Source organism: Strigops habroptila, chromosome 6 (genome assembly GCF_004027225.2).
Source record: "Strigops habroptila isolate Jane chromosome 6, bStrHab1.2.pri, whole genome shotgun sequence".
NCBI lineage: Eukaryota > Metazoa > Chordata > Aves > Psittaciformes > Psittacidae > Strigops > Strigops habroptila.
In genome coordinates, this window is record NC_044282.2 from 47,142,820 (window position 1) to 47,168,568 (window position 25,749).

At 36.1% G+C, this 25,749-nt stretch overlaps 1 protein-coding gene across 7 annotated transcripts in view; it reads left to right on the forward strand.

Moving 5' to 3' along the window:
- ASAP2 (ArfGAP with SH3 domain, ankyrin repeat and PH domain 2) overlaps window positions 1–25,749 on the forward strand; it is an 89,857-nt gene that overhangs the window by 45,522 nt on the left and 18,586 nt on the right. For 5 of the 7 annotated variants that reach the window (XR_003991847.1, XM_030489547.1, XM_030489548.1 and 2 more), the window contains exons 6-21: window positions 1,693–1,822; window positions 3,931–4,016; window positions 5,393–5,468; window positions 5,962–6,048; window positions 7,829–7,837; window positions 12,112–12,215; window positions 12,328–12,397; window positions 17,794–17,881; window positions 19,728–19,776; window positions 19,886–20,052; window positions 21,408–21,541; window positions 22,260–22,354; window positions 24,098–24,287; window positions 24,686–24,771; window positions 24,981–25,096; window positions 25,565–25,632. Coding sequence is in view for 6 of the 7 variants with exons in the window: in XM_030489547.1 (XP_030345407.1) it covers window positions 1,693–1,822; window positions 3,931–4,016; window positions 5,393–5,468; window positions 5,962–6,048; window positions 7,829–7,837; window positions 12,112–12,215; window positions 12,328–12,397; window positions 17,794–17,881; window positions 19,728–19,776; window positions 19,886–20,052; window positions 21,408–21,541; window positions 22,260–22,354; window positions 24,098–24,287; window positions 24,686–24,771; window positions 24,981–25,096; window positions 25,565–25,632 (1,555 nt within the window). In the remaining variant the exon portion in view is untranslated. The remainder of the gene's footprint in view (window positions 1–1,692; window positions 1,823–3,930; window positions 4,017–5,392; window positions 5,469–5,961; window positions 6,049–7,828; window positions 7,838–12,111; window positions 12,216–12,327; window positions 12,398–17,793; window positions 17,882–19,727; window positions 19,777–19,885; window positions 20,053–21,407; window positions 21,542–22,259; window positions 22,355–24,097; window positions 24,288–24,685; window positions 24,772–24,980; window positions 25,097–25,564; window positions 25,633–25,749) is intronic. The other 2 variants (XM_030489549.1, XM_030489552.1) reach the window with 1 other exon arrangement.

Genomic DNA, 25,749 nt, shown 5'->3' on the forward strand with positions numbered 1-25,749 from the left:
GTGGATCTTTGCTCTGAGGTGTGACTTTTTTAGAACTATCAAGTATGATATACATTCTCCTAGAGTATGTGCTAGAAAGCAGCTGCATGTTTGTCATTTTCTGTGAAGCTTTTTGTAATGGTTTATCTTCCTTGTTCACAGTTGATGTCTGGTTAATTCTTGTGTTTGGACTCTATTTTGTGGCTACAAAATTGCATAATTGGCAGTAAGTGGGTAAGAGGACAGGCTTATTTTTGATGAAAACAGCATTCTGGAGTTGGTTGAGATTTTAGTCAGGCAAGTGAAGGTTTTCAGAGTATTTATTTAAAGGAGAGGTGCTTCCTTCTGACTGTCTGCTTCTGGCGGGACACGAAGGGCTGAGGAGGAGTGCAGTGTTGGCTAGATGTGCTGGTGCTGGAATCCTGCACGGGGCTGGCTTTGTTGTGCCTGCCAGTACTGAGAGCGCAGTTGGGCTTTTTGAATTGCTGTTCAAAATGTTTCCCTGTGGGAATGTTCTGGGATGAAATTAATGAGATTAGTTCTAGTTTTCCCTTGCTGCTTGAGGCATAAGAGGAGGCAGTTCCTCCTTCTTGAGAATTATAAGTACAGAATGTGTGTTGACTGGAAGTCCTTAGACCATCTAAGATGTTTTCCCATAAGCTGTTTGGGTAACGTTAACATCAGGTTAAGAGGGCACTTGAGACATGTCATCTTTTCGGAGAGACAGCTGAGAGACACTTGGCTGCCCAAAAGGAGGTACAACAGTGTGTGTGTTATTTGTTCCTCTCTTCTGCTTCCTGTATTTCTGTGTAATGCTTCCTCCTGTTCAAAAGCAGTATAGCATTTCCTCAGGAAGCTCCAGAATTTTCAGCTTCCAAACAGTACAAGTGGCAAACTAAAAGTCTTTCTCCAAAAAGTAAACACCCTCATATATTTTCTTTTATTAGTGTCTTTTTTTCATGTCAGGCTTGTCTAACTGGATAGTATGATTACGCTACTGCCTTTAGAAATAATATGGAGAATTAGCCGTAACATGCATAAGTGTGTTTAAGGGAGTTATACTGTATGGCAGCATTGGTTATTCATTTGTATTCTGCAAGAGAACCTGTTTTATTCAGAACTCTTGGAAAATGTTCATGGAAACTTTTAGGGAATTAGGACAGCTGGTCTAGCAGACTTCGAAGTCTGCAACACAGCCGGCCGGCCGGCATTCCCAGTGCCAACTGGCTCAGTAGCAAGTAGAGATGGCAACTGTGATTTTGGCTTAGGAAACCCTGTATATATAGAAGATGACTTGATGACAGGCAAGACTCAATAAATCTGGTGACATAATTGAACTCTGTTAACCAGTGTTTGGTCTGTTGGGATTAAATATCCCCTATGTTTTCAATTAAAATTCATTATTTTGTTTCTGGATTATTTTTTTTTTTTTGTTTAAGGGGAGAACTTAGAATCTTCCACTCACTTAGTGTCTTCTTTTGGAATATCTATCAGGACATTGTTTTAACAGATGATTGAATTAGATTTCAGCTACTGTATGTCAGTGCTGATCTTTAGTCATTGTCAAATTTCAAATGAAATGTCATCTGGAAGTAAGTCATATTCAAAGCTACAAGACTTTGGCTCTGCATCTGTCAGTAGACTTTGTGAATAATCTGATTTCCAGAGAGGCTGTGGATTTCTCACTTCATTGACTGATTGTTTGCCTTACAGTACAAAAATAGAGAAGGAGAAAAAAGAGCATGCTAAGCTGCATGGGATGATCCGTACGGAAATAAGTGGAGCTGAAATTGCAGAAGAGATGGAGAAAGAAAGAAGGTTTTTCCAGTTACAAATGTGTGAGGTAAGATTCAGTATGAAATTCATATTGTTCTGCTAATATTTTTAGGAAAATTTTGAAAGACCCCATTGTTTAGTGGTGACTGATTTTAAAGGGAAATGCCGTGTTATTAGTGGACTCCATTTGGTAAAACACTTTTTTTTTTTTCACCCTGATGTGCTAACTTTGCAGGGAATTTAGGTCTTTCCTAATTTCACTTAGCAAGTGAATTGTAGAATAAATAAATAATGCGAAGCTCAGTTAAACACTAAGGGATTATAATAAATAAGCCTTTACTACTTCACTATAAGTTATTTTAAGCACTAGAACATTCTCTGAATTGTTCCCTATGCTGACAGCTGTTGCGTTATTGTGAGGAGAGACTCCAGTCTAGCACGCTGTTCAGCTGGTGCTGAAAAAAAATGTGCTAAGGCTGGAATCCAGTTGTCTTTCAAGATGTTTCAGAATGTTTCTACTTTGAAATCTTTGTGATTCTTGCAGTATATCAAATCTGATGTGAATATTTTTGGTTTGATTCATTTAAGGGTATGTCAGGCTCTATGGTTGGGAATTCAAGTTGCTGTGTTTGTTCTTTCTGTGCCTTAACTCAGAAATATACCATGGGTGTTTCTTCTGTTTTTACTAGGATGATTAGAGCTAATTTGATTCATATGCCAACATAGCTTAACAGCAGTTGCCCTGAATACCATTTTTAGCAACTACATGCACAGATACTTAGAAAAGCTTCACATTCCTATACAGAGTCAGATTAAAGTATTCAAAACTGAGGTAGGGATTTGAGTACCCAATAAATACATGGATGTTGCCAGCTAATTGCCCATCTATATCCTTCCTAAGAAACAACCGGGAACATATGCATCTCTTTTCCCATGTCACAGTAAAGGAGGACTTCATTTTAGTCAGTTGTAGTGTTAATAAAACGGATCAAGTTACCTTAATGTGGAATAGCTGAAGTGTATCCTGTATTTCTTCTAGGTTTTTTTGGAAAATAAGCTTATACTTGGTTACCTCTGAATAGTCCTAAGAGGGTACTTTGTTCTGATAGTAAATCAGAAGTGTGACATATCTAGTTCTATCATAGGTATAGGCTAGTTCTCCATAAATTGTGAAAGTGAACTGAATACCGAATGCCTTGAGCTCCATTTTAAATAAACAGGAGCTGGAGAGGTGGTTCTTCTAACTAACTAAATACTATCCAGCACACATGTCTACGTTTAGGCTAATTATCTGTTCACCTGAACCAGCATAAAAAACTGCCACATTGAAAGCTGACATTTGGTACTGCTTTATTTTAGTGGGTTAAAACATTTAGGGTGTATTGCAGGTAGGGGAAAGCCAGATGCATTAGAACATTGCTAAGAAGACATTCACTCCTTTCCTTGGAGGTCACTGTCTAAACAGGGGTTAAAAATTGTTTTTATTTAATGGACAGTTAAAGACTCCTGTAAATATTTGGTCAATCTTACTTCTGCTTGCATGCTGACATCTGTGCTATGGCATTCCAGGGAGGAGCTGTCACTTAATACTGACTTTGTGCCTGATGCAAAAGGACACTAATTACACTCTGGGTTTTTTTGTAGCTTGGCATTAGATTTCTAAAATCTCTTGCTAAACTGTAATTTGCTGTAATTACTACATATAGGGAATTGATAGAGGAAACAAAATCAGAGGGCAGATTTAAAATATGGTTAAAATAATCCCTCACTGGTTTTGAGTAAGCTATTTTTCTTCCTTAATGACATCTATTTGGCAACGAATTAAACAGCTAGTGAGACGGATACCTAGATGGGCTGCTAGGTTTAAGAATGGATTGCGAAATTTACTACACAAACCCTTTTACTGCTTCCTTTAACACAGGCTTCCATTAGGAGCCATGAAGGATGGTTTGAACCTTTGGGCTAATGATAGTGAAGTATCCCTGCCAGGCATCAAAATCAGCAGTGACAACAATTGCTTTTGTGTCCCTAACCCTTGAAGCCACCGTTTCAAGCATTCTCTATTAGGTCTTCTAAATTTGCAACTGTTAAAGCTTGTTGGAATATAACTGAAAATAAAATGTTAAAAAATACTGTAGCAGTAATAATTTCTTTTGTGAATTACTGTTTGAACAGTACCTGCTGAAAGTCAATGAAATCAAGATTAAAAAAGGAGTGGACTTGCTTCAGAACTTGATCAAGTATTTTCATGCTCAATGCAAGTATGTTTTACTTTTCTTTATATCTACACATTAACTGGAGCAATGTTTTGTTTTAAACTTCCAACATCATCGTAACACTTTTTTAGATTTTTCAAAATCTTAAGATTCAACTGTTCTCACTGATGTCTTTTGACAAATTGCTTTTGTCATAGATTAGTCATTGCTTTTGTTACTGTATTTGAAACATGTAATGAGATTGAGCTAGTCCCAAAGAATATAATTGTCTGTTCCAAAGGAGTGCTGCACAATAATTTGGCGTATTTTATCAACTACTCTTGAAACAAAGCTATTAGTTTGGTCTATTAGTTAGTGGTCCATTAGTTTTGACAGGCTTTTTTGAGTGTATCTAGTGATCTAAATTAATTCTGTGCTCAAGAAAAATGCATTGCATAAGCAGTGGGATAAAACGATATTGAAAGAATTGCTCTTTTTCTAATTAATTGGAGGACTTGGTAATAAAACACAAAGTTCTCATTAGAATAATTTTTTTTTATGGTAGTCTTAGGGATCAATAATACAGCAATACAGTCATAGCTATAAACTTGAAAGAGTCACTGTGTTAACCTGTTCAAATCGGTAGGTTTTCATCTTGAAAGACCAGTCTGTATCTACGTAGGTATTCTTCCCTATATAGCTGTGTTGCTTTTAAAATCAGTTTCACTTGTAGTATGTCGTTCATCTTCTCTGTCCATCTAATAAAATTTCAACATAAATGCTGTTTTGTGTTGTCACTTTCGTGCCTGATTCCCAGAGTGAAAATATTTTCTATTGCAAATGGTGCAGCCGTTTTTAATCAAATGTGTGTGTAGTTGTGGTTTATTTTTTAAATCTCACTTTATTTTTCTTTTTTTTTAAGAGCCGGAATACCTGGCATAGGTAACATTACTGTGCCAATGCAAAAATACATATGATACAGTAAGATGTAGCATATTCAGTTTGCCTATAGGCCTTAATGCTTGGGAAACAAAGGGGTTTTCCTGTAGTAGGAAGACTGTATCAGAAGGAAAATTATTGGACTCCAGGAAGTCACAATTATTTTATATCCACTAGAGCTTTTGATGTTCTACAAATGAATCTTGCTTGTTCTGGGCCTTCAAAAAGTGGCATGAGAACCTGTGTTTGAGGTGAGAATGAGGCAAACTTCTGTGGCAATGGATTGTGGCAGTTCTGAATCTAATTGGGGATTTTGCATGTTGGAATAAGCTATGATGGAAATAAAGAGGTGGATCAGTCAAAAATGCATAAAAAATAGATGTTTAATGTTTTGAAGTTTATGGCATGGCATAATAATATGCATGTCTTCCTCTGGCAACTTTTTAAACAGAAAATACAAATTAAAGTTTTATAACAGTTTGCTTTTTGGTTTTCTTTTTAAGTTTCTTTCAGGATGGGTTAAAAGCAGTTGAAAGTCTCAAGCCTTCAATTGAGACACTCTCAACAGATCTTTATACAGTGAGTAACAACCTTTCACATTTGTGTTGTAAACTTAGGTTTTTTACAGTAGAACTGTGATCATTTTGGTTCAGGTTGGCTGTTTTAATCGCGAACATTTTAAGGTTTTGAGAAGATTTTTGAGTAAAATTTTGTCTAATATCATATCTAGAAGCCTTAGTTTGAGTTCAGGACCCCACTGGGTAAACTGTTAGGTTTTGCTCTGAAATGTTTACTGGCTAAGTGGAAAATAATAGATAGTTTCAAATTGAGCACAAGGAAGCAAGAACAGTGTGAGGCAGTATCAAAGTCTTAACGCAGCAACATCCTAGCCAGTTCAAGTTTTCTGAAGATAGAAAGGAAATAAACTGATCATGGTATCTGTTCTCTCTGTGTTTTCATTGTTGCTGAACATTTCTCAGAAAAATGAACCAATTAAGTAGCAAGTTTGGAAGAACTATGTTGAAAAGAAACAATAATGTTATTTTTTAACCTGTGTTTTTCTTCATTAAAGATCAAACAAGCACAAGATGAGGAAAGAAGACAATTAACACAGCTTAGAGATATTTTAAAATCAGCACTCCAGGTTGATCAGAAAGAGGTGAGCATATAAGGTGGTTTAACTTTGGAATACCCATTTTAATTACTTCTAACATAATGCTAGTATTTGAAGTAAGGTTATTTTAATTTTTATTTATTAAAATTATTTAATAATAATTTTTTTGTTCAGCCACCTTTGGTTTGATGCTGATATTGAGTGTTTGTGACAAAGGCAGGTGTTTTTTTTTAAATAAAATTAATTCCCACTAAAAATACATGAGATTTACTACAAAATAATTTTTTTGTTACCAGTATTGCAAAACACTTCAGATGGTGCACTATCCATGAACTAACAGACAATGTGTCTATGTTGCTCAAACTGAGAATCAAAAAACTTTGGCAGTTTCAGGGATATCCTGTTAGTACAGTCTTCTCACAATAATATTCCAAACTGTATAAAGATTATGTACAACTAAACTTCAAATCCAAAACACCTCTTGTTATCACCTGCAAAACTGACAATTAAGTTTGCTGCTCTGCTGCAAGATGCCAGTTTTCTAAATGGGTCACTTTTGCAACCTAGCAAATACTTTTTCAGTTTTGGTTATGATTGCTGTTTGAGTTAAAGAGTTCGGTAGTAGTTTTATTTGGCAAACTCTGATCTGGAAGCAAGTATCTTCTGTATAATCTAATCCTAAATATTGGGTGTACTTTGTTTCAGATTGCTAATTCTTCCTCTTCATATAAATAAATGCCAGCCAGCTTCCATTGTGTGGCTGCTGGGCCATGAGTAAGTGATAAATGCACCCCCTCCCTCTCTTCAGATTCTCTTTCTGAGAGAGATCACAATGAAATAGTTTAGTCTGTAGAGCTCTGACTTCCTTTATGTTTTCCGGTCTTGCTTTCATCTTCCCATAAAGGTTATGGTGACTCCTAGCTCTTACTAGTGGCCGGATGATGGTTCTGGAGCCGCCCACTGTAGTGAAAGATGTCCTTGCCCATGGCAGGGGGGTTAGACTAGTTGGTCCTTAAAGATCCCTTCCAACCCAGACTATTCTGTTACCCTGTGTTCTTGCTGATAGGCAAGCATCTTAAACACTCTTCACATTGAAGTGCTGTTTGTTACCATGCGAAGTTCGTAATAATGACCATTGTGTACAAAGTCCCATACAGTCTGCAGGTACTTTCTTAGGTTCTGCCTGGCATTTAGGACTCCCTGAGGGGTGTATTGGCTAAAAACTTCCAAATTTGAGCTCTGTGTAATGAAAGAGTAGTGATCCTGGTGGAAATAGTGGCTACTTTGGATTCACCATTGATTGCCTATTCTCAATAAGGAGTCTTTGCTTGTTTAGTGTGTGTTAGCAGACTTCCTATTTTATTTGGGTCTTTGTTCAAGAGAGATAATAGAAGCAGTTTGGTTTCATGTTTGCTGGGAATGTTGCTTCTGTTTGTTTACCTTTTTATCAGTGATACTGATATTAAATCTATATGGAAGATAGGGTGAGCACACATCTTTTCACAGACTGAAAAATGTAATAAACCCCATGAATTTATTACTTTCTTTGTTGTATTTAAAAATACAAGTGCAAGAAAAGTGCTTTATGCTATATTCGTTATTTATTATTTCTGCAAATGTAGATACAGATGCTTACCTGCAGAGCATGAGAAGTACTGAAATTATTTTTGAAGGTTTTTGAAAACATCAGTCAGTGGGATGCCAAACAATCCTGGTATAATTTACTGTACAGCCCTCTAATACTATTCTTGTTGCACTGTAATTTCCTTTACTATAACTGATTTCTTTTTCCTTCCTGAAATGCATTTACATTTTGTGACCGAAGTCTAGGAGAGTAAGTGTTACTATATTTTCATGAAAATAGTTGGCATGATTTCCATTCAGATTTCAAGAAACTGGATTTTTCCTCTGAGCTTTTTTCTGTTGGTATGAAAAGACTGGTTCTTTTTTTCTCCTCTGCTTGTTGTATTACCAGAAATACCCTAAAACACTTATCAGATTGTTCTTGAGAAAGAAAATTGCTGTAAAACTAATTTTACAGCAGGTGATTTCCTTTGCGCTCTCTTTTGGGAATTAAATCCAGTTGCTTGATTTGATGTTCTTGCAAGATTTTAAAGATACACGTATTTATAATTAAAATGGACTTCATGTGTGAAATAATAGAACTTTGGGAAGTATTGTTTCTGTTGTGGTTTTTTTTTTTTTTTTAAAGAGACAAACACTCATAGGGAACCTTTTTTGTTGTTGCCTATATGCAAAGTTTCCTTCTGCACAGAACTTCCTAAATCCTGGTTCGTACTGAAATGTCTTTTTGAAACGTCATTGTGTGTATGCCTCTGTAATTTTTCAATTTTAAACTTTTATTTTTCAAACTGTAGAGCTTCTACTAGTTTTGGGGTCAACCTTAGAGTCTTATTGCCTTTATTTCTCATTTTCTCATGTCCTGTCTGAAGATACCCTTATTGTAGTGTTTAGAATTGCTTCTGCTTTTTCTACGTGTTTGCTATAACCTGTAATCTATTTAGGTCACTGAAAAATAGGATAAATTTCGTGTTCCTTGACAAAAATTATGGTAGCTGTGCTATAGGAGAGCTTTCTGCAGGGGGTTCTGGCAGATATACCTGTTGGAGGCTCTGTGGTGCTGTAATAGATAACGGCTGCATCTCTGAAATATCCTCTTGGCAGTGGTCCTGCAAATGCAAGAGAAGCTCAGGCTCTTGGAGAGCTGTAAGGGCCTTTTGGCAGCTTTACACACAGGAGTGATCCAGGCAGTCTTAAAATCCTGCTCCATGGGAGCTGCAGAATGGCTAGCCAGAATTTGACGTGTGTAAGCTAAAGCACCTTGTATGGAAAGTTGTGTTCAAATAACGGGGCTGATAAATAGGGCTTTAGAATCTCTTTTATCAGTAGTCACAGACCATCTTTACAGAATACTGTTTTCACATTTCTTTCATTTTTGGCTATGCTATTCAGCTTGATTTAGAAGTCAGTCTTTAGAAGACTTTGGAATAAATCATTTCAAACCTCTTTATGGCCAGTGCAGTGATTCACTATAAACATGCTGCAATTAAATGACTCACTTTTTTGTTCTTTTTTTTTTTTTTTGGTATGTCCATCTGCATTTCAGAGCTGATAAAGTGAACAAAGTTCAGTTTCTTAGCCTTGTGTACTTCAGCCTGTTCTGGTCTTGTTATGTTCAGGAGATATTTAAAATGACAATACTCTGCACTAGGTATGTCCAGTATCCTGCAGTGATCTGTTTCTTCCCATAGGTAATGTACATTATTCCTGCTCACTCCGATGAGGCCATTGGGCCTGGCCCTGTTATCTGGGATTTGTACTCCTGTTTTGTGCAATATGCAAACCAGAAATAAGGAAAGATCCTTTGGGGAGCCTGCATATGGAAAAGGCATGCTGAAATTGCTGGGAAGGATGTTGATTGTGATGGTGATTTGTGGTATGCCATCCCGTCTGTTAGGAGCTAGATCAAAGTCACGAACTTGCTTGTCAGAGTTGTGGAAAACCATCATGTGGCAATCACATTGGACACTTATAGAATCCTAGAATCAACTAGGTTGGAAAAGACCTTTAAGATCATCAAGTCCAACCATTACCCCAGGACTGCCAAGACCATCACTAAACAATGTCACTAAGGGCCTCATCTACACAGTGTTTGAACACTTCCAGGGACAGTGATTCCACCACTGCCCTCGGCAGCCTGTTCCAATGCCTGACCACCCTCTCAGTGAAGAAATTTTTCCTAATATCCAACCTGAACCTCCACTGGTACAGCTTGAGGCCATTACCTCTTGTCCTATCGGTTGTTACTTGGGCAAAGATTGATTTGGACATTGCCTGAACCAAGGATTTAAAATCGAAAATCTTCTTGTCTTAAAGTTCTTTTCATGAAATAGTATTAAATTTTTTAAAGATACTGTTCATATTAATGAATGTGTGGAAATACACGTCAGATACAGACACTTCCTCTCTGGTTGAAGTAAGGCAGGAAACTTGTAGTATTGGCTTGCCAGTTTGGCCAAATGCAGCAGCTGAGTGTAAACAACAGCTGAAGGGAGGTAGCTAAAATGCAGCAGAAAATAATGCACAAAAAGTAGCAGCACAATCTTAAGTAGTGGGAATGGTGCTGTGGGTAGGTGTTGGAGGTCATCTGAAATCTTTACGTAATTGAGGATGTGGAGAACTGAAATTAATTTCCTGTAAGGCCTGTGATCTTCTTGGGAATAGGGTTCCTTTTCTGACTAATGGGAGGCAGAGATCAAGGCATCGGTAGAACACGATAGGCAGTGTCAGATCAGATTTTCTTCAGAAGTCAGTAAATGTATGCGTGCAGTGGTTCTTAATGAGTGACAGGAATTCTTTTTAAATGTCATTCTGTTTTTATGTTGGGCAGCCAGAGTGCAAAAATAATTCTGTGTAAACAGACTGGAGAGGAATGATAAACAGGCCACTTTAAGTGGTAGTTTTGCAGTGCCTTTAAAAGCCTTAGATGTATGTTGTAGCTACCTGATACACCACCTTAGGTCACTAGCTAGAGACACGGAAGTGGGCACAGGTTGCTCCTGCTGAAAAGGAGCACCAAGGAGTGCTGCAGCCAGCTTTGAGCTCAACTCGTGGTTCTCAGGACCACCAAGCTCTTGCACTATATTGAGGATGAGCCTGAAATCCTGCAGCTTGGAGGTGACGAGTCCTAAGTGCCCTGAACAGGGGAGCAGGTGGTAGCTCTGTCCCTGCCATCGTATCTCAGACCCGTCATGTTTCTGCTACTGTTGAGGAGGATCTTGACCAGCTTTGGCTGTATTAGTAGCTTTGGTAGCAGAATGTGCTGCTGGAGCTTGTAAAGGAGCATCATTCCAACTGAGCTGGCAGTCTCTGGGGAGAAGCACAGTACAAGTGTATTCTTGGTTTTAGTTGTCTTTTTCCCCTGCTTGTATCCGAAGTGTCTTAGACCTAGGCTGATAAAGTGCATGAAGCTAACTGCAATTAGAGAGAAACTGTCTTCTCAATTTACAGTTTTTAGATCACTGTATACTTTATCATGTGTATACTCTGAAAACCCCAATTATGTATCTTGTGAATGTACTCCTAGTATATCCAAGACACACTATCTCATCTTTTAGCAAAAAAAATTTTTTATCAAATTAGTAAGTTAAGAGCTATTTCTTAATAGCTCTTAAGTTTTTGCTTAGAATAGCTCATAGTCATTTAAGCGAGCTGCTTTCTTTGTGGGTTTTTTTTTTTCTCGCTATACTTCCATTATCTGCCATATATAACAGAGGTGTATTGCATCCATAGAGCAAAGATGGCAGAAAAGAAAACAATAAGTATTGTAAGTACTAGTCCTTGTTACTGAATGCATTGAAAAGTCCATTCCATCATGTTGCTACTGGTAATATGCCATGGCACATCAGATTCCTCATTATCAGGTTCTTGGTTTTTAAGAAGTTGGACTCTTGCGACAGTGAGTCCTGTCTTTGGGCAGTTCTGGGAGCAGTGAGAAAGATTTAGTTAATCCTTGTCACTTCCTGTCCCAGAATGCTACTTTGTTCAAAATATTTTGGTTTAAATTATTCTTCTTATGGCAATAACTTCAATTTTCTGTATGGCTCATGAACTATGTTTCCAGGAGGTCTCTTCTCTTTTCAGACAGTAACTTGACTCAGTTTGCACAAGGAAAACCACTTCTTCAAATTTATGTATGTAATTGTTTTTTACAATGGAAGGGTGCACTAGGAATTGCGGGTAATAATAATACTTAGTGTTTGTACAGTGCCGTGTTTGCATGAGTTGGAACACCTGCTGCTCATTTAATTTTGGGGGTAAAAAAATTATATATTAAGGCCAATAGTAAATCTAAACTAAAGCAAGTAAGAGGCTGTGGCAGGTGCTGATAATGGCTACTTCTCAGATGTTTTTTGTGCCCTCCAAAAGTAGGAATGGATCTTGTTCTCTCTTATTGAGAGGAAAAATGTGTTTCATTTGTCCTATAGGATTAGAGCAGGAAGGAAAGGGCCTGAAACTCATTAACAGGGGGGATGTTTTGGTTGAAAGTGTGGAATGCATTACAAATCGCTGTTCTGTATGTTTCAGGATTCTCAGATTCGTCAGAGTACAGCTTACAGTTTACATCAGCCTCAGGGAAACAAGGAACATGGCACTGAACGAAATGGTAGTCTGTACAAGAAAAGTGATGGGTAAGTACTGCTGGATTCTACTGAAAAAATCACGTCCTAAGAGCTGAAGCGGGGCAATACTAAATATATTAAAACCTGAGTCACTTTTTTGTTTTTCTCCCCCTTAAACCAGAATCAGAAAAGTGTGGCAGAAAAGGAAGTGCTCAGTTAAAAATGGTTTTCTTACAATTTCCCATGGTACAGTAAGTATTTGTTTACAGTATTTTATGTACGTGGTTGCTAATACAAAAAGGCAAGCTATGCTGGTCTATATTTATAATTTAGAATTAGTCAGATTCCTGGTGCAGCATTTTGAATATGATGGATACTTTTTTTTGTTTTTAAGGCAGTGTTTTCAGAAATATATCAAGATATACACACAGTATCTAAAAATACAACTGATTTAATGCTGATGACTGTTAATGGGAAAAAAATGGCTTTTATTAATGACTCAGTTCATGTAAACTGTTCACATTTTACCAGACTATCTAAAAACACAAATTCTAACTTATCTATCTTTCTGAAAGATATGGTTGGGCGTTAAGCCATCTTTTAGATACAGGTTAAACAACTTTTCATATTCACAAGACGAACTGAGAGAATGCTGAATCTCTTCTTTCCCTCAGTTTTGCTGATATATATTATGAAGGTGGCTTTCCTGGGTAGTAGCTGTTGGGGGAAATCAGCTCTGAAGGCAATTTTTACCAGAATGACAAGAGAATTGAAAGTCCCTGTTTCTTTGCTGCCAATATTTGAAACACAGTAAAAAACTTTTAATATTCACACTTAAAGTTTTAAAACTTTATACTTTTATATTTTGGACTTTTTACACTTGGCTTTGAACTCAGCTGTTTCTGCTTTCCCGTAACTTTTCTTCTTTTATATTGCATTCTCAAAAATCCAAAGAAAAGTTTGTTAAGGCAAAAATCAACTCAGAGACAGTATTTCCCATTCTTGGTATAATAAACAGTCCTGTTTCTTGATCCTGCTATGAACCATTCTGTTCTTCATCCTGTTATGCCTGTTACCATGACTACAAGTTGACCCTGGCAGCAAAAATTAATCAATCTCTCATTTGTACATCTAACCGCAAGCTGTTGCCGTCTGAATTGACAACCAGGAGTTAAGGAGGAGTGCAAAACCGGGCCTGTAGAGTCGAGTCATTACTATCGCTTTGGAATTGTCCACCAGTTTATCCCTGTTCTCATTTGAGCACGTATGAGTGCGTCTTTGTCAGGGAAAAGTCTGTTAGTCGGTTCAGTGCTGGTGTGTCTGTGTGCTGTAAATGCACTTGACATAGGGCATACTGTGGTGGTACCAGTAGGAGTGGGGCTAGGGCAGCTTAGAGCTGGCAGAGGCTATAAAATGCACTTACGAAGCAGATTTTTAAAACTTTCACATGCAAGTACAGTTACTGAGTCTATCAGGGTATTGTTGTTCTTCTCTTTTTTTATAAGCTGTCTACCAGATGGTCTAACATTTTTAGAAGTTGTAAGTTCCCACTGAAGTCAGTGGAGCTGTAGCTGGAAATCAGTTGCTAAGGTAGATACTTAAATGTGAGTTAGATAAGTGAGTTTCATAGGTTTGGTCTTGATCTTTTTATATTACAAAATTAAGAGAGGACCTTCTTGTTTTAAAATACACTCCTAAAAAGCATTTTTACTTATTTGCTCGCTTTCCCGTTATGTATCAATGGCAGTTTTGTGTAAAATAAAGTAATGCTTGTTTCATAGATGTTGAAATGGGTAGAAGCAATATCTGTTTAAGAATTTTCCGGGTTGCTCTGAACATCTGAGTGTTCTGAAGCAACAACCTTGATTTCCAAGCTTTCCCAGGGTTGATATCTCCTGGTCTCTAAAATATGATATGTCATTCTCTCTTCCCAGCTGTTCATCAAAATAAACCGTCTCTCAGAAATTCAGTTGTCAGTTTTGTTTGCTTTATCAAATACAAATTTGTAAATGCTTTTCTTTTAAAGGCTAGATATTCTTCATGGATTTCTGTTCTTTGGTCATGTAGTCTCTCTTTATGAGGGACTATTTTTTTTCAGTTAGTTTCTAGAACAGCTGTCTTAAGGCAGTTGCAGATGCTATATTCTGACTTCAGTTCGCCTGCCGAGTGCTCTCCTGTTATGGATGGAGAGAATATGGTTGGTTCTCTGTTGGTCACCCAGCTGTAACGTTGAATACATGTGTCTGCATGGGCATAGGTGCAGAAGTTATACTTTCAGAGAACTAAAAGATTCAAAGAAATTAGCATTCACGTGCAAGGTAATGGTTGGAAAACCAGACGGTGCTGCTTTGTGTAATTATTAGCAGTTGGAAATTGTCGGACATCTACGTGACTGCAATTTAACGCATGTGGATGTAAAAACAATGATAGAAGCAGATTGAGCCACAGGAATAGGAATTCCTGAGTGGTTTCTGGATTAAGAAGTTGTAAGGGAAAAACTTACATTTCAGGAACCTCAGATTCCTCAAAGTTGATTTGTGTTTAAAGAGTTTAAATGAAATTTACTGGTTGTCTGCGGAAAAGGAATGGAAGACAGGCTCATTATCAAAGGATATTTTTTTGTTCTTCTTTCTTTACTGCTGGAAACTTCATTATGATGAACAGGACAATCTGAAGGCAAAAGAATCAGATTGAATCTTTTGATTCTTAAGTAAATTACTATGATACCCAGTTGGCACGATGAAATCAGCCAACCAGTCTGTTAAGTAAGTAGACAGATTTGCTTATGCCTTTTGTAAAAATCAGCTTTGCATCATGGCACTTCTTGGAATTGTCTTAGAGGCCTAAACTTTTGGTTCCTACACTTACTGTTAGTTGCCAGAACAAATTATAAGTCAGTTTTGCTGGATGGAGGATTACCATTTCGGCAGGAAGGAACATGAGTTGATGCTGAAGTCTGAATGTATGGTATGAAAGGTGGGAGCACATCTTTTCAAGTTGTTGGTGTGTTAACATGGGTGTCCAAAAATTCGGCAGTACTCTGAAATTTGTCTCCTCAGAGGCTCAAGCAGGAAAATGAAGCTCAAAGGTTTTAAACAAAGAGTGTAATAGCAGTTACACATTTGTTGCTGTTTTCTACTTCCAGTGTCTACTAATCCTGCCAAATGTCTGGATCCACTCCAGCCTCGTGTGACTAAGGAATTTATACAGCCTTACCTCCCCTTGCCTTGTGAATCTAGCTTCTCCGCAGGCAGCATTTGCCATGTGATGGAAGTGTGTTGTCTGCCAAGTAATGGGCACATACTGGGGAGGTGGACAGGGGGAGGCTGTTATTTGGCTACAGGGTCAAAGCCTGAATGAGGTGGTATCAGCTACATGTGAAGATGTCAGGGATTTTTAATACCTTTGTTAATGCTGACTGCAAGTTAGGAAGCCCTCAGTTAAAAGCTCTGGAGTATGTTTGGATTCCAAGATCAGCAGATTGGTCCAGGATCTGTTTTATGTTGTTACAGCAGTTTATTTGGGTTCTCAGACCTGATGCAGAGTTCCTATGCTGCATTCCTCTATCCAGAGGGACGAGTTCTGTGTATATTGGTCCTTTAGACCTCTCTGAAGCACTTTGTTAGGTCCTGAATATGCTTCAGATCCAAAGTCCTGTGGTAAATGGGTTATTTCTTAACCTGAATTTATTTGCATTTTCACATTCTTGTAAAGCCTGTGAGAAAGGTATATATGAGTTGCCCAGTGGCTTGTTTACCAAATACTTACATTTTGATTTTTGTTTGCTTTGTTCCGTATTTTCATTATAGGCAGCTTCTGGGCACTTCTTAGACAAACAGTTACATTAAAAATGTAAAGACAGAAAACTTCAGTGCTATGGGTATTAAGTATGTTTAAATATAACTGAGAAAATGGGCCCAAGCTGGCATTTTCAAGATGTTTTCTTGCATGCTTATAGTTACAAAGAACTCTTGTCATTGATAGGCTAAAATAATGAAAACTGTATGATCTTTTACTGCTAAAAGGAATGTCTGGAATTTGAAAAGCTATTTACTAGGCAGAGAATCCAATGTGGTTGTCAATTAATTGTCATGTTGCTGCCTGCAGCCCCTCTCTTGGGTACAATTTGTTTTACATGGCCCAGCAAGTGACCTGCAGGTTTGTTGTTTCAAAGGATGCATGACTTTGTCTGCTGCTTATGTTGGGCAAAGCATCAGCATGCTGTTTTTCAAGGACACTGTTCTGCTTTTCTTTTCTTTTCTGACAGGAGAAAGAAATCCATAATTGTTTCCCTTCTGACGTTTCTCCATGGTTTTGAATTTTTTAGTGGTCTTCAGATATAATGATGATGCTGCTCTCTTATTTTGGCTGTGCTGTGTTGTTTTATCACATTGTTTCAAGGAAACTTGTGCTCTTCAGACTTGTTCTCCCTTTTTTGAATGAAATGTTTTCATCAACAGATTTAGAAGAGAGAGAGAAAAATCTATGTTTCTTATGATTCATTGCAAGTTAATTACGTTATGTGATCAGCTTCATTTGATAATAGTTCTTGTTCAGATGATTACTCTTGTTTTATTAACTCGATAGATTAAAATTGTTAGAATGCACCAATAAGCATGGTAATGTGTTTATGAATATTGCTATCTTTATAGTAGATTGAATGATTGAAATTACTATTTTCGGATATTACTGTCTAGAGCAAAGTGTGTCTAGTTAAATCTGCTTTCTGATTTACTTATTCTAAAAAAAGAGCGAAACTAGTAATCCATTGTAGCAAGTGCAAACCATTCCTAAAGCCAAGGTTGCAAACGTAACGTCTTTCTAGGCCCTACCCCGGGTCTGTAGAACACAGGTTAAGGTAAAGGAGATGAGTGCAGAGATGCTATTTGAAAAGTCTTTGTAGCCTTTATGAGACTTTTCCAAAATGAATTTGCTTGTAATAAAATATTTATTCAGTAAATATTTTTAGTAAAATATTGCCACTTCTTATTCAGTAAGGAACTGAAATAGCTAAGAGGAACCTGACTAGAAAACATATATCATTATAGAATGTATTTTGGTTTACTACATTTTTTAATAATGAACTATCTCAGTTTAGTTTTGCATGTTTGTTGCAAGACTGCTTTGTGCAAACTTACTTTCCTCCAGTGTGTCCCTTTAAAATTGGAGTGTTTGTTCTAAACTGGTTATCTAGGCTTTCTTTGAGGACATTAACAGGAGTCAAATTATTTGATTGTTGAAAACCTAGACAATTAATTTTTTTAAACTAAATGTCTAAATGTTGTCTTAAACTTAGGTAAAATTGATCTTTGTCATACCTGTTTCCTTCAGATAAGTGTTACTAGTAAGGTGATCAGAGTAGTGATAATTAAAGTGATTTTATCCCTCTGCCCTTTCAAAATTTTAGGGACTATCCAGTTATCAGTAAGCAAAATAGCTTATAGTATAAGATATAGTATACAGTATAAGAAAATCTAGTTTACAAACCATGATGCAGAAGAAAACATAAATAAAAACTGCAGGTGCCTTAAAAATTAACAGCCATTTGTCAAGTCTTTTTGGCCAGTGGGATGTTACCCTCTGTTTTGGACTGCAGGGCTCAGTCAGTACCAGTATACTAAAATGTGTGTGTTTTATCTTCAAATAGGCTAACCGACCTCCAGCAAAGCTCAATCTGTTAACCTGCCAAGTGAAAACAAACCCAGAAGAGAAAAAATGTTTTGACCTCATATCACGTAGGTTTGTTGTTCAGGTCTTTTTACGTGCAGCTAATATTAGAGTTTTGCATTATTTCTGTAGGTGCGTCAATAACCCACTTAAACAGTTTTGCAATTGTAGGATGCTTTCCCTTCCTGTGACAGTTTATCATTTGACTTATTTTAGCATAATGCAGCTAACTGTAGCTGTTTCTTTGGAAAACCACTTGTTTTTAAAGTCGTATTTACTCCTTTCTATATTGCTTTGTGCTGCCTTACAAAAGAGTAACGATATTTTTGCTGTGATACCACTCTTTATATTGAAAATGTCATAGCTGATCATCTTGAGAAGTCACGACTTTTGTACGAGATCAAAAGAAGCTTTTAAACCATGACAAAAACTTCTTAAAATTTAAGCATAGTGGTTGCAATATAAGTCTGAAGAAAATACTGAAAACCTTTTTAGTTTTGTTACCTCATAATAAATATAAAAGTGAGAGTCTACATATTAAAAACACCAAAAGTTAATGATTTAGGAAACTGAATGGGATGATACAAACTTGCATTGTAGAATGTTTCCTTTGTTTTCTCACTAGCACGTTTTAGTATTTTATTTATGGACTCAGTAAAAATACATTACTAAAATATATATCTGAAATTATTTGGAAGAAGAATATAAATCTCTTCCTCATTTGTTCTTTTATCAGATTGTAAAGTTCTTTTGTATTTGTAAATGTAAGATATGCTACTTATGTTGATAGACTAGTACTCTTGTATGCAGTACACAGCTTTTCCATTTTTGCACAAGCAAGGTGTCTTCCCTGCTTACTTTTGCGCTTTCTTTCTTTGTTGGTAACCAGGGGCCCAATATCAGCATATCACGACATTATCATTTGTCCCATCATCCACATGACAAAGTGCAACCAGCATTCTCTAGATCACTTTTTCACTTTGTTTTACTATAGAGTTTAAAAACATTCCTTGTTTTTTTAAAAATAGAATATTGCTGTATATCATGGCAAGATAAAATCTCTTATTTATCTAGCACTTTCTGTCCTTTCATGTATCCTCATTTTCTTTAATGTTTTTCATGTCTGAAACTATCTTTTAATACCTTTTTGGCTGAATATTTCTCAAACTTTAAGAATTTTCAGCCTAGAATGTCTTTTTGCCAGTAGTTTTAGCTACATTCTTCTCATCCACTATTCTAATTTTGACTCCCAACTCAATCATTAAACTGTATCATTTCTCACGTGTTTCGTAGACTCAAAACGTTATACGTTTTTTCTTTAGTAGTACACTATGTTAACAATGCCTAGAATTACGAAAATAGTAGTAAATGAAAATTTTTGAGCTTGATTTAACTGAAACATCTTGGGACTTGCTCTGATTGTAATTAGACTTTGTCAAATTTGTTTTGCCATTTTTGATTACTGTGGTTTTAAGAGCTCATTTGGAAACATTAGATCTTTCTTACATACACACATGAACTCAAATATGGACTCTGTATTTTACACACACGCACACCACTACCACCCCCAGCAGAGTTTAGGCTTGTGATTACTGAGATTGTATCTAGAACGTGGAAAAATTACTATGCTCTGCTGCTGCTTAATCAATTGAAGCACAGCGCAGGAGAAAACAGTTTCTGTATCAAGAGCAACAAGGCACCTTTTGTAAAGATAGGTGTAAGCATAGATGAACTGTAGGTAGTAAGAATGAAACTTGCTAAAGAGACTTTTTGCTTGTCAGCGTTCCAGTGATGAGACTAGAGACCTCAGGAGTCACACGTCAATTATTAACTTTAGATTTTTCTGAGAGATTTCTGCAAAATCAGTTTTTCAATCATTTTTTTTAATCAGTATGTGAATTATTTATTGTGCAGACGACAGAACGTACCACTTTCAAGCAGAGGATGAACAGGAATGTCAAATGTGAGTTACTTTGTTAATTTTATTTTTGATACTGCTGTTATACTGAAATGTTACCTTGAACTGCAGAAGTGCTGAAACATTTAATAGCAAAATATTACTGTCATTTTAGATGGACATCTGTGCTACAAAACAGCAAAGAGGAAGCTTTAAATAATGCATTCAAAGGAGATGATAACACAGGAGAAAATAATATTGTCCAGGAACTGACGAAAGAAATTATATCTGAAGTCCAGAGGATGACTGGAAATGATGTGTGTTGTGACTGTGGAGCACAAGGTGACTCAATTAAGCATGTTTCTAATTGGTAAAAATTCTGTGTCTCATGAGAGTAATTTAAGCTGATGTTTTATGCTTTCACTTTTACTGCCTATCTCATGAAGATTATACATATAGTAGAATATGCTAACAATTAAATTGCTCTATTTTATAAGATTGATATGCTTATATGCATATTGTCAGTAGGGAGAAAAGTTACTAAGAAGCTTATTCTTCTCCCATGTATTATTCTAATAGTAATATTTGCATATATAAATCAATGGAACTTATGTTAGGAGCCCATATTTTACATAAGATTTAGGTAAAAGTGGGCAACACTATGAAACTTGAAGCATTTTCCCAGTACACCTCTTTTTAATTTTTTATTCTGGGTTTGGTTTTTTTTTGTCTTTGTATGTTTGACTTTGAGAGTGAGCCAGGAAATATGTTTGAAGACTGCTCATTTGGAAAACAGTACACTTGCTGACTATGGTCTGCAGGGTTGGGTTTGTTGATCAGTAAATTTCTACTTTACTCCTCTTCAAATTATTTTCTAAATCCTACTGTTTCCTGTGTTCTTTTATGTTACAGAGGCACTGCAGGTCTTAGGTGGTTTTGATCTGAAACTAGCTGAAAACATCAGATCTGAAGCTGTATGCATTTTATAAATCAATACTAACTTCCAGCAATAGATACTGCATAAAACTATGGGAAGAGACAATCCTACTGTCTTCAAAGGAGAAGATTCTAAATGGCTACTACCAAACCTTTATCAAATAAATGAATTACTAACCTGTCTAAATCTTCAGATATTAATTATTTTACTGGAAGATGCAGGAATGTTATAGCAAGAATGCAAAATACCAGGAGAAAAGACAAGCAAGGTTACAAAAAGAGAGGGATGAGCCTTAGTATCTTCAAAATAGTTGAGTAAGAATCCTTTGTGGCATGGTGCTGTATGTATACTGCAGAATCACTGCTGCCTCACTTAGTCTGAAGTCTGTACTTGAAATACAAAAAACACCCTGAAGGCATTGTTATTTCAGTTTGAACTGCACTATACCCCAGCTGAGAATGTAACACCATTATATTGGTGGTGATAAAATGCGGTTCCTGAAAGCTGTGTGCAGAATGACAAACTGGACTGTTTATGCAGCTCCTTTGAAGAGCAATATCCTTTACGTTCCACACCCTCCAAAAAATAGATTATTCACTTATTTCAGCAACAGAGTAAATGTAAAGACATAAATTAAAAAACCTGAGAATTCATGTACAGGACTCTTTGTTTTACAGAATTTCATTTCTGTATACTACATTTTCTAGAATGAAGTAATTGCCTGAATAAATTTTAATTCCGTGGCTGCTTTCTGTTTCAGATCCTACCTGGCTTTCAACAAATTTGGGAATTCTAACTTGTATTGAATGCTCAGGAATCCATAGAGAACTTGGTGTTCACTATTCCAGAATGCAATCGCTTACGTTAGATGTGCTGGGAACATCTGAACTTCTGGTAATCAAATTGCTTTTATTAACTTAAAAATAGCACTATATAATACTTCCAGCACAGGTACATTTTTGTCACTTTAATAATATATTGTTCCAATCCTAAAAGTTGCCTCTGGATAGAAGTAATGTAAAAAAGCTTAACTCTTCAATTTTAAGGGAACCTCCTGGAACATAGAGTCTTATTGTAAACTTTGCTTGATCTTAGAATTCAAAGCTGTGGAGGCTTCATATTTTTGGTGTTCCCAAGTCTTTCTGCCCTTGGTTGCTTTTTAAAAGAACACAGCTGTTTGACATGTAAATGTGCCTCTCAGATTAAAAATTGAAGAACTTCACAGATATTTATGCCATTAATTATTTAGCATTATTTTAGAAGAGAACTTTAATCCTCAAAGGAAGAAAATGTATTCAGTTTTGCTGCACAAAGAAGTTACCACATATCAGCTACTCTGTGACAGTTCATATCCAGCACAAAGTATTTGCATTTATTGTACAAGCTGGTGTCTTGATGGATTATTCTGCAGTTAGTTGTTTGTGTATTAAATCCCTAACATCCAGAAAAGGTACCTAATCTATTCAGCATTGCTGAAATAGTAGCAGAACTAGGAATCGGAAACGAAGTCCCAGCTCCCTGTTCCCTTGTCCTCCCAGTAGTATGCATGTGGCCAGTAACTGAACATATTTATTAAGGGAGCTGTGGATTTTTTTTTTTTTTTTTTTAACAGCTTGCAAAGAATATTGGGAATGCTGGGTTTAATGAGATTATGGAATTCTGTCTGCCAGTTGATGAGATGGTCAAACCTAATCCGAGCAGTGATATGTAAGTAAAGAGCCACTACTTTTGAAAAAGGCAGGCATTTAATTTAATATGGCTAATAGGTTGTGCCATTATGATTTGCATCAATAGGTCTGTAGAGAGATGTGTAACATCTTATATATAGTGTTATAGCCAGGGAGTAAACCTTTTTTTCTGAATTCTTTGCGTGTCTGTTTTATTTAACTTTATCTGATTGTACCTTCCCTTATAGTAAGGATTATTTTACCAACTCTCTGAATCATGATTTGTGGGGAAGAAACAAATTAAACAGAGTTTGTTGAGATTTATAAAGACTCACAAGGTAAGGATTAAAAAAAAAAAGCTAAAAAATTAGAAAAAAAATTAATTTAGTGCTATTAAAACAAAACAGAAGTTGGAGTAAAGTGCACATTTTACCTGAAATATACGGAACGTCTGCTGTTTAGAAACTACACCTGGAACTTAAGTCCATGACTATGTGGAATAAAGACAGACATTTAATTGAATTCCTCAAAAACACTGAATAGTGATGGCAGAGGCACAGCAAGGACAGCTGTCTACTTGGCTGGATACTACTCCATCGTAAAAGAGCTGGTAAATGATGCAGAAACAAACGCAGAAGAATTGGCTTTGGATGAAGCTGATTTTAGATTATCTGGACGTTCACCAGAAAGACTTTCTGACAGAACCAATGTTAAACCATGCAGTTTAAATAATTTTTTTACTACCACTATCAATAATAATACAAAATATTAATAGTCATGATTAAAAGTCATTAATAGTCATGATTAAAATTTCCAGTAATTTCACGGAGTACTAAATCAATAGCATAAGAAGACTTCTCAAATTGATATTTTAAAAAATAATTTATTTTGATACATCTGCATATTAATTTGGGGCTTTTTAATGAAATGAGAACCTGAAGGCAGACACTGTTTAAAAACTGAAGGAATACAGTCATATACTTTAGGAACAAGAGCTATCCATTGATTCAATTTACTATTCGAATTCTTTTTTTTTTTCTTTTTGATGGTTATACAGTATCTAGATGATAAAGTATGGCTTTGTTAAATGTCTTTCATGTACTGTTGTGTACGTCCCAAGAGCTGGTAAGGATTTATGCCTTTGGGAGGCACGCAAGCTCCTGTCTTGCTGTGATGGGAAGAAGAGTAGTCATTTGTTAGCTGTGAGTCAACAGCAAATTGATTCAAGAGTGCTAAGTTTTTTCACCTCAGTTTACAGGCAAAACTAAAAACTCCACTACATCCTCCCTGTTACAGTTGTGGTAAAGAGTTGCTTTACAGAACATACTCACTGTTGTGAATAGAGATACAAGGCCCATATAGTCTATGCAGAGGTATGACAGGTTTGTGTATCCCATGCCGTCCATCTCTTTCCAGCGTGTGTAGTAGTACAAGTCACATAAACATAAACCTGCAAGTTTACTGTGAGCAAACCAGCATTATGAAGCTTTGATGTATCTTCTGTACATAGAGCTGAGTAATCTTGATCTCAACTTCACACCAGAGTTCAGAGGGGACAATTCATGGTCTGTCTTCGTATTGGATATTTGAGTCATCTTCTGTAACTGCATTTCATACTGGAAATACAAGACTGAATCTCTTACGTACATATTTAAAAAAGAAAAATTATCATAACAAGAAAGTCTTTCCCAGATTTTATTTCAAATTACTTGCATGTACTTATGGAAATTCTAATGTGCATCTTCTGTTAAAAGTTATAGAAGTAAATGATATTCAATTTCAGGAATGCAAGAAAAGATTATATTACTGCCAAGTATATTGAGAGAAAATATGCAAGGAAAAAGCATGCTGACAATGCAGCTAAATTACATGCTCTTTGTGAAGCAGTCAAAGCAAGAGACATTCTTGGATTAGTCCAAGTATATGCTGACGGTGTGGATCTCACAGAAAAAATTCCACTGGCCAATGGCCATGTAAGTGTTGCAAATTTTATTACACAAATTGTTATAAGTGCAATGTGCTTTCATCGATTAAGAAGGACTGTTTTTTCTTATTTGAAAATAAGATTTAAAACACTGCTCTGAACACTTGTCCTTGTAATGATGTCATTTAACAATAATGAAAGATAGTAGTTTAATCTAAAATTGTTTCCAAATACTATCATATTTTAAGTGTATTAAAACATTAAAAATCATTCAATAATCTATTTGTTTTCAACGCAAAGGGAAGCAATAAATGTCTTCACAAGACATGTTTTAATGGTAGCGTGTCTGAATATTTTGCAATTAAATGTTTTAATTCATGTCTTAATAAAATTTCTGCTTCTCTGAAGATGAGAAGAAACAAATGTGTTCTTTTGTTTTATTCTTAGGAGCAAGATGAAACAGCACTTCACCTTGCTGTTAGGTCAGTTGATCGAACATCCCTTCATATAGTTGACTTTTTAGTGCAGAACAGGTAAGCATATGGAAAACTGTTAAAATATTATTGATGCTGCTTTTATGCCCAGTAATACAAATACTAAATGAATACAAATAATAAAAGTAATTCTGTTATTTGCAAATGTAATTTTATTCTCTGAGTCTCTTGTAATGAGAGAGGTTTGTAAAAATAGGGTAGGAAACTAAGTTTAATCAACTTTCGTCTTCTTTCTTGGACTCAAACAGTGGCAATCTAGATAAACAAACATGTAAAGGTAGCACAGCCCTGCATTACTGCTGTCTGACGGACAACGTTGAGTGCCTCAAACTGCTGCTGAGAGGGAAGGCTTCAATTGAAATAGGTAAATGAGTAATGTCTACTTCAGTTTCAGGTTTGTCACTGCCTCAGATGTGAAACAGGGAATGTGGAATAAGTGCATTTTCTCCTCAATTGTTTATCATAATGCTATGAACATAATCTTCATTATACAAAAAATAATATTCACTGTTTATTTCAAGTTTAAAATTGACTTATACATTACACTTATTTTTTAAACAATTTAGGTAAGTACCAAGATTTTTAAGTGATAGCTTGTTGCTTAGCTAAACACTGCCATTTTATGGCTGTCATTTCATATATATGACATGTTGAGTTGCTGCTGCTTGTCATGTTCAGAGGGTTTCTATGGATCCTATATATGAAGGAAAGAGATGAATTTCAGAGCGTGTTGGTTTAGTACTTCACTGTGTATTTACAAGTTTGTCTTTAGTAATGGACATGTTAATAGTGGCACCTATGATCATAACTTTCTTTTCTTGCTGTAATATAGCTAATGAATCAGGAGAGACCCCGCTTGATATAGCTAAACGTTTAAAACATACTCACTGTGAAGAGTTGGTAAGTGTTGCATCTTTCTGTGTGTTCTTGACTTTATAAGCAGAATTGTGTCTGACTATGTAACAGTTTACAGTTAATCAACAAATATATTCTAGATGCTTAGAAATAGTTATATGC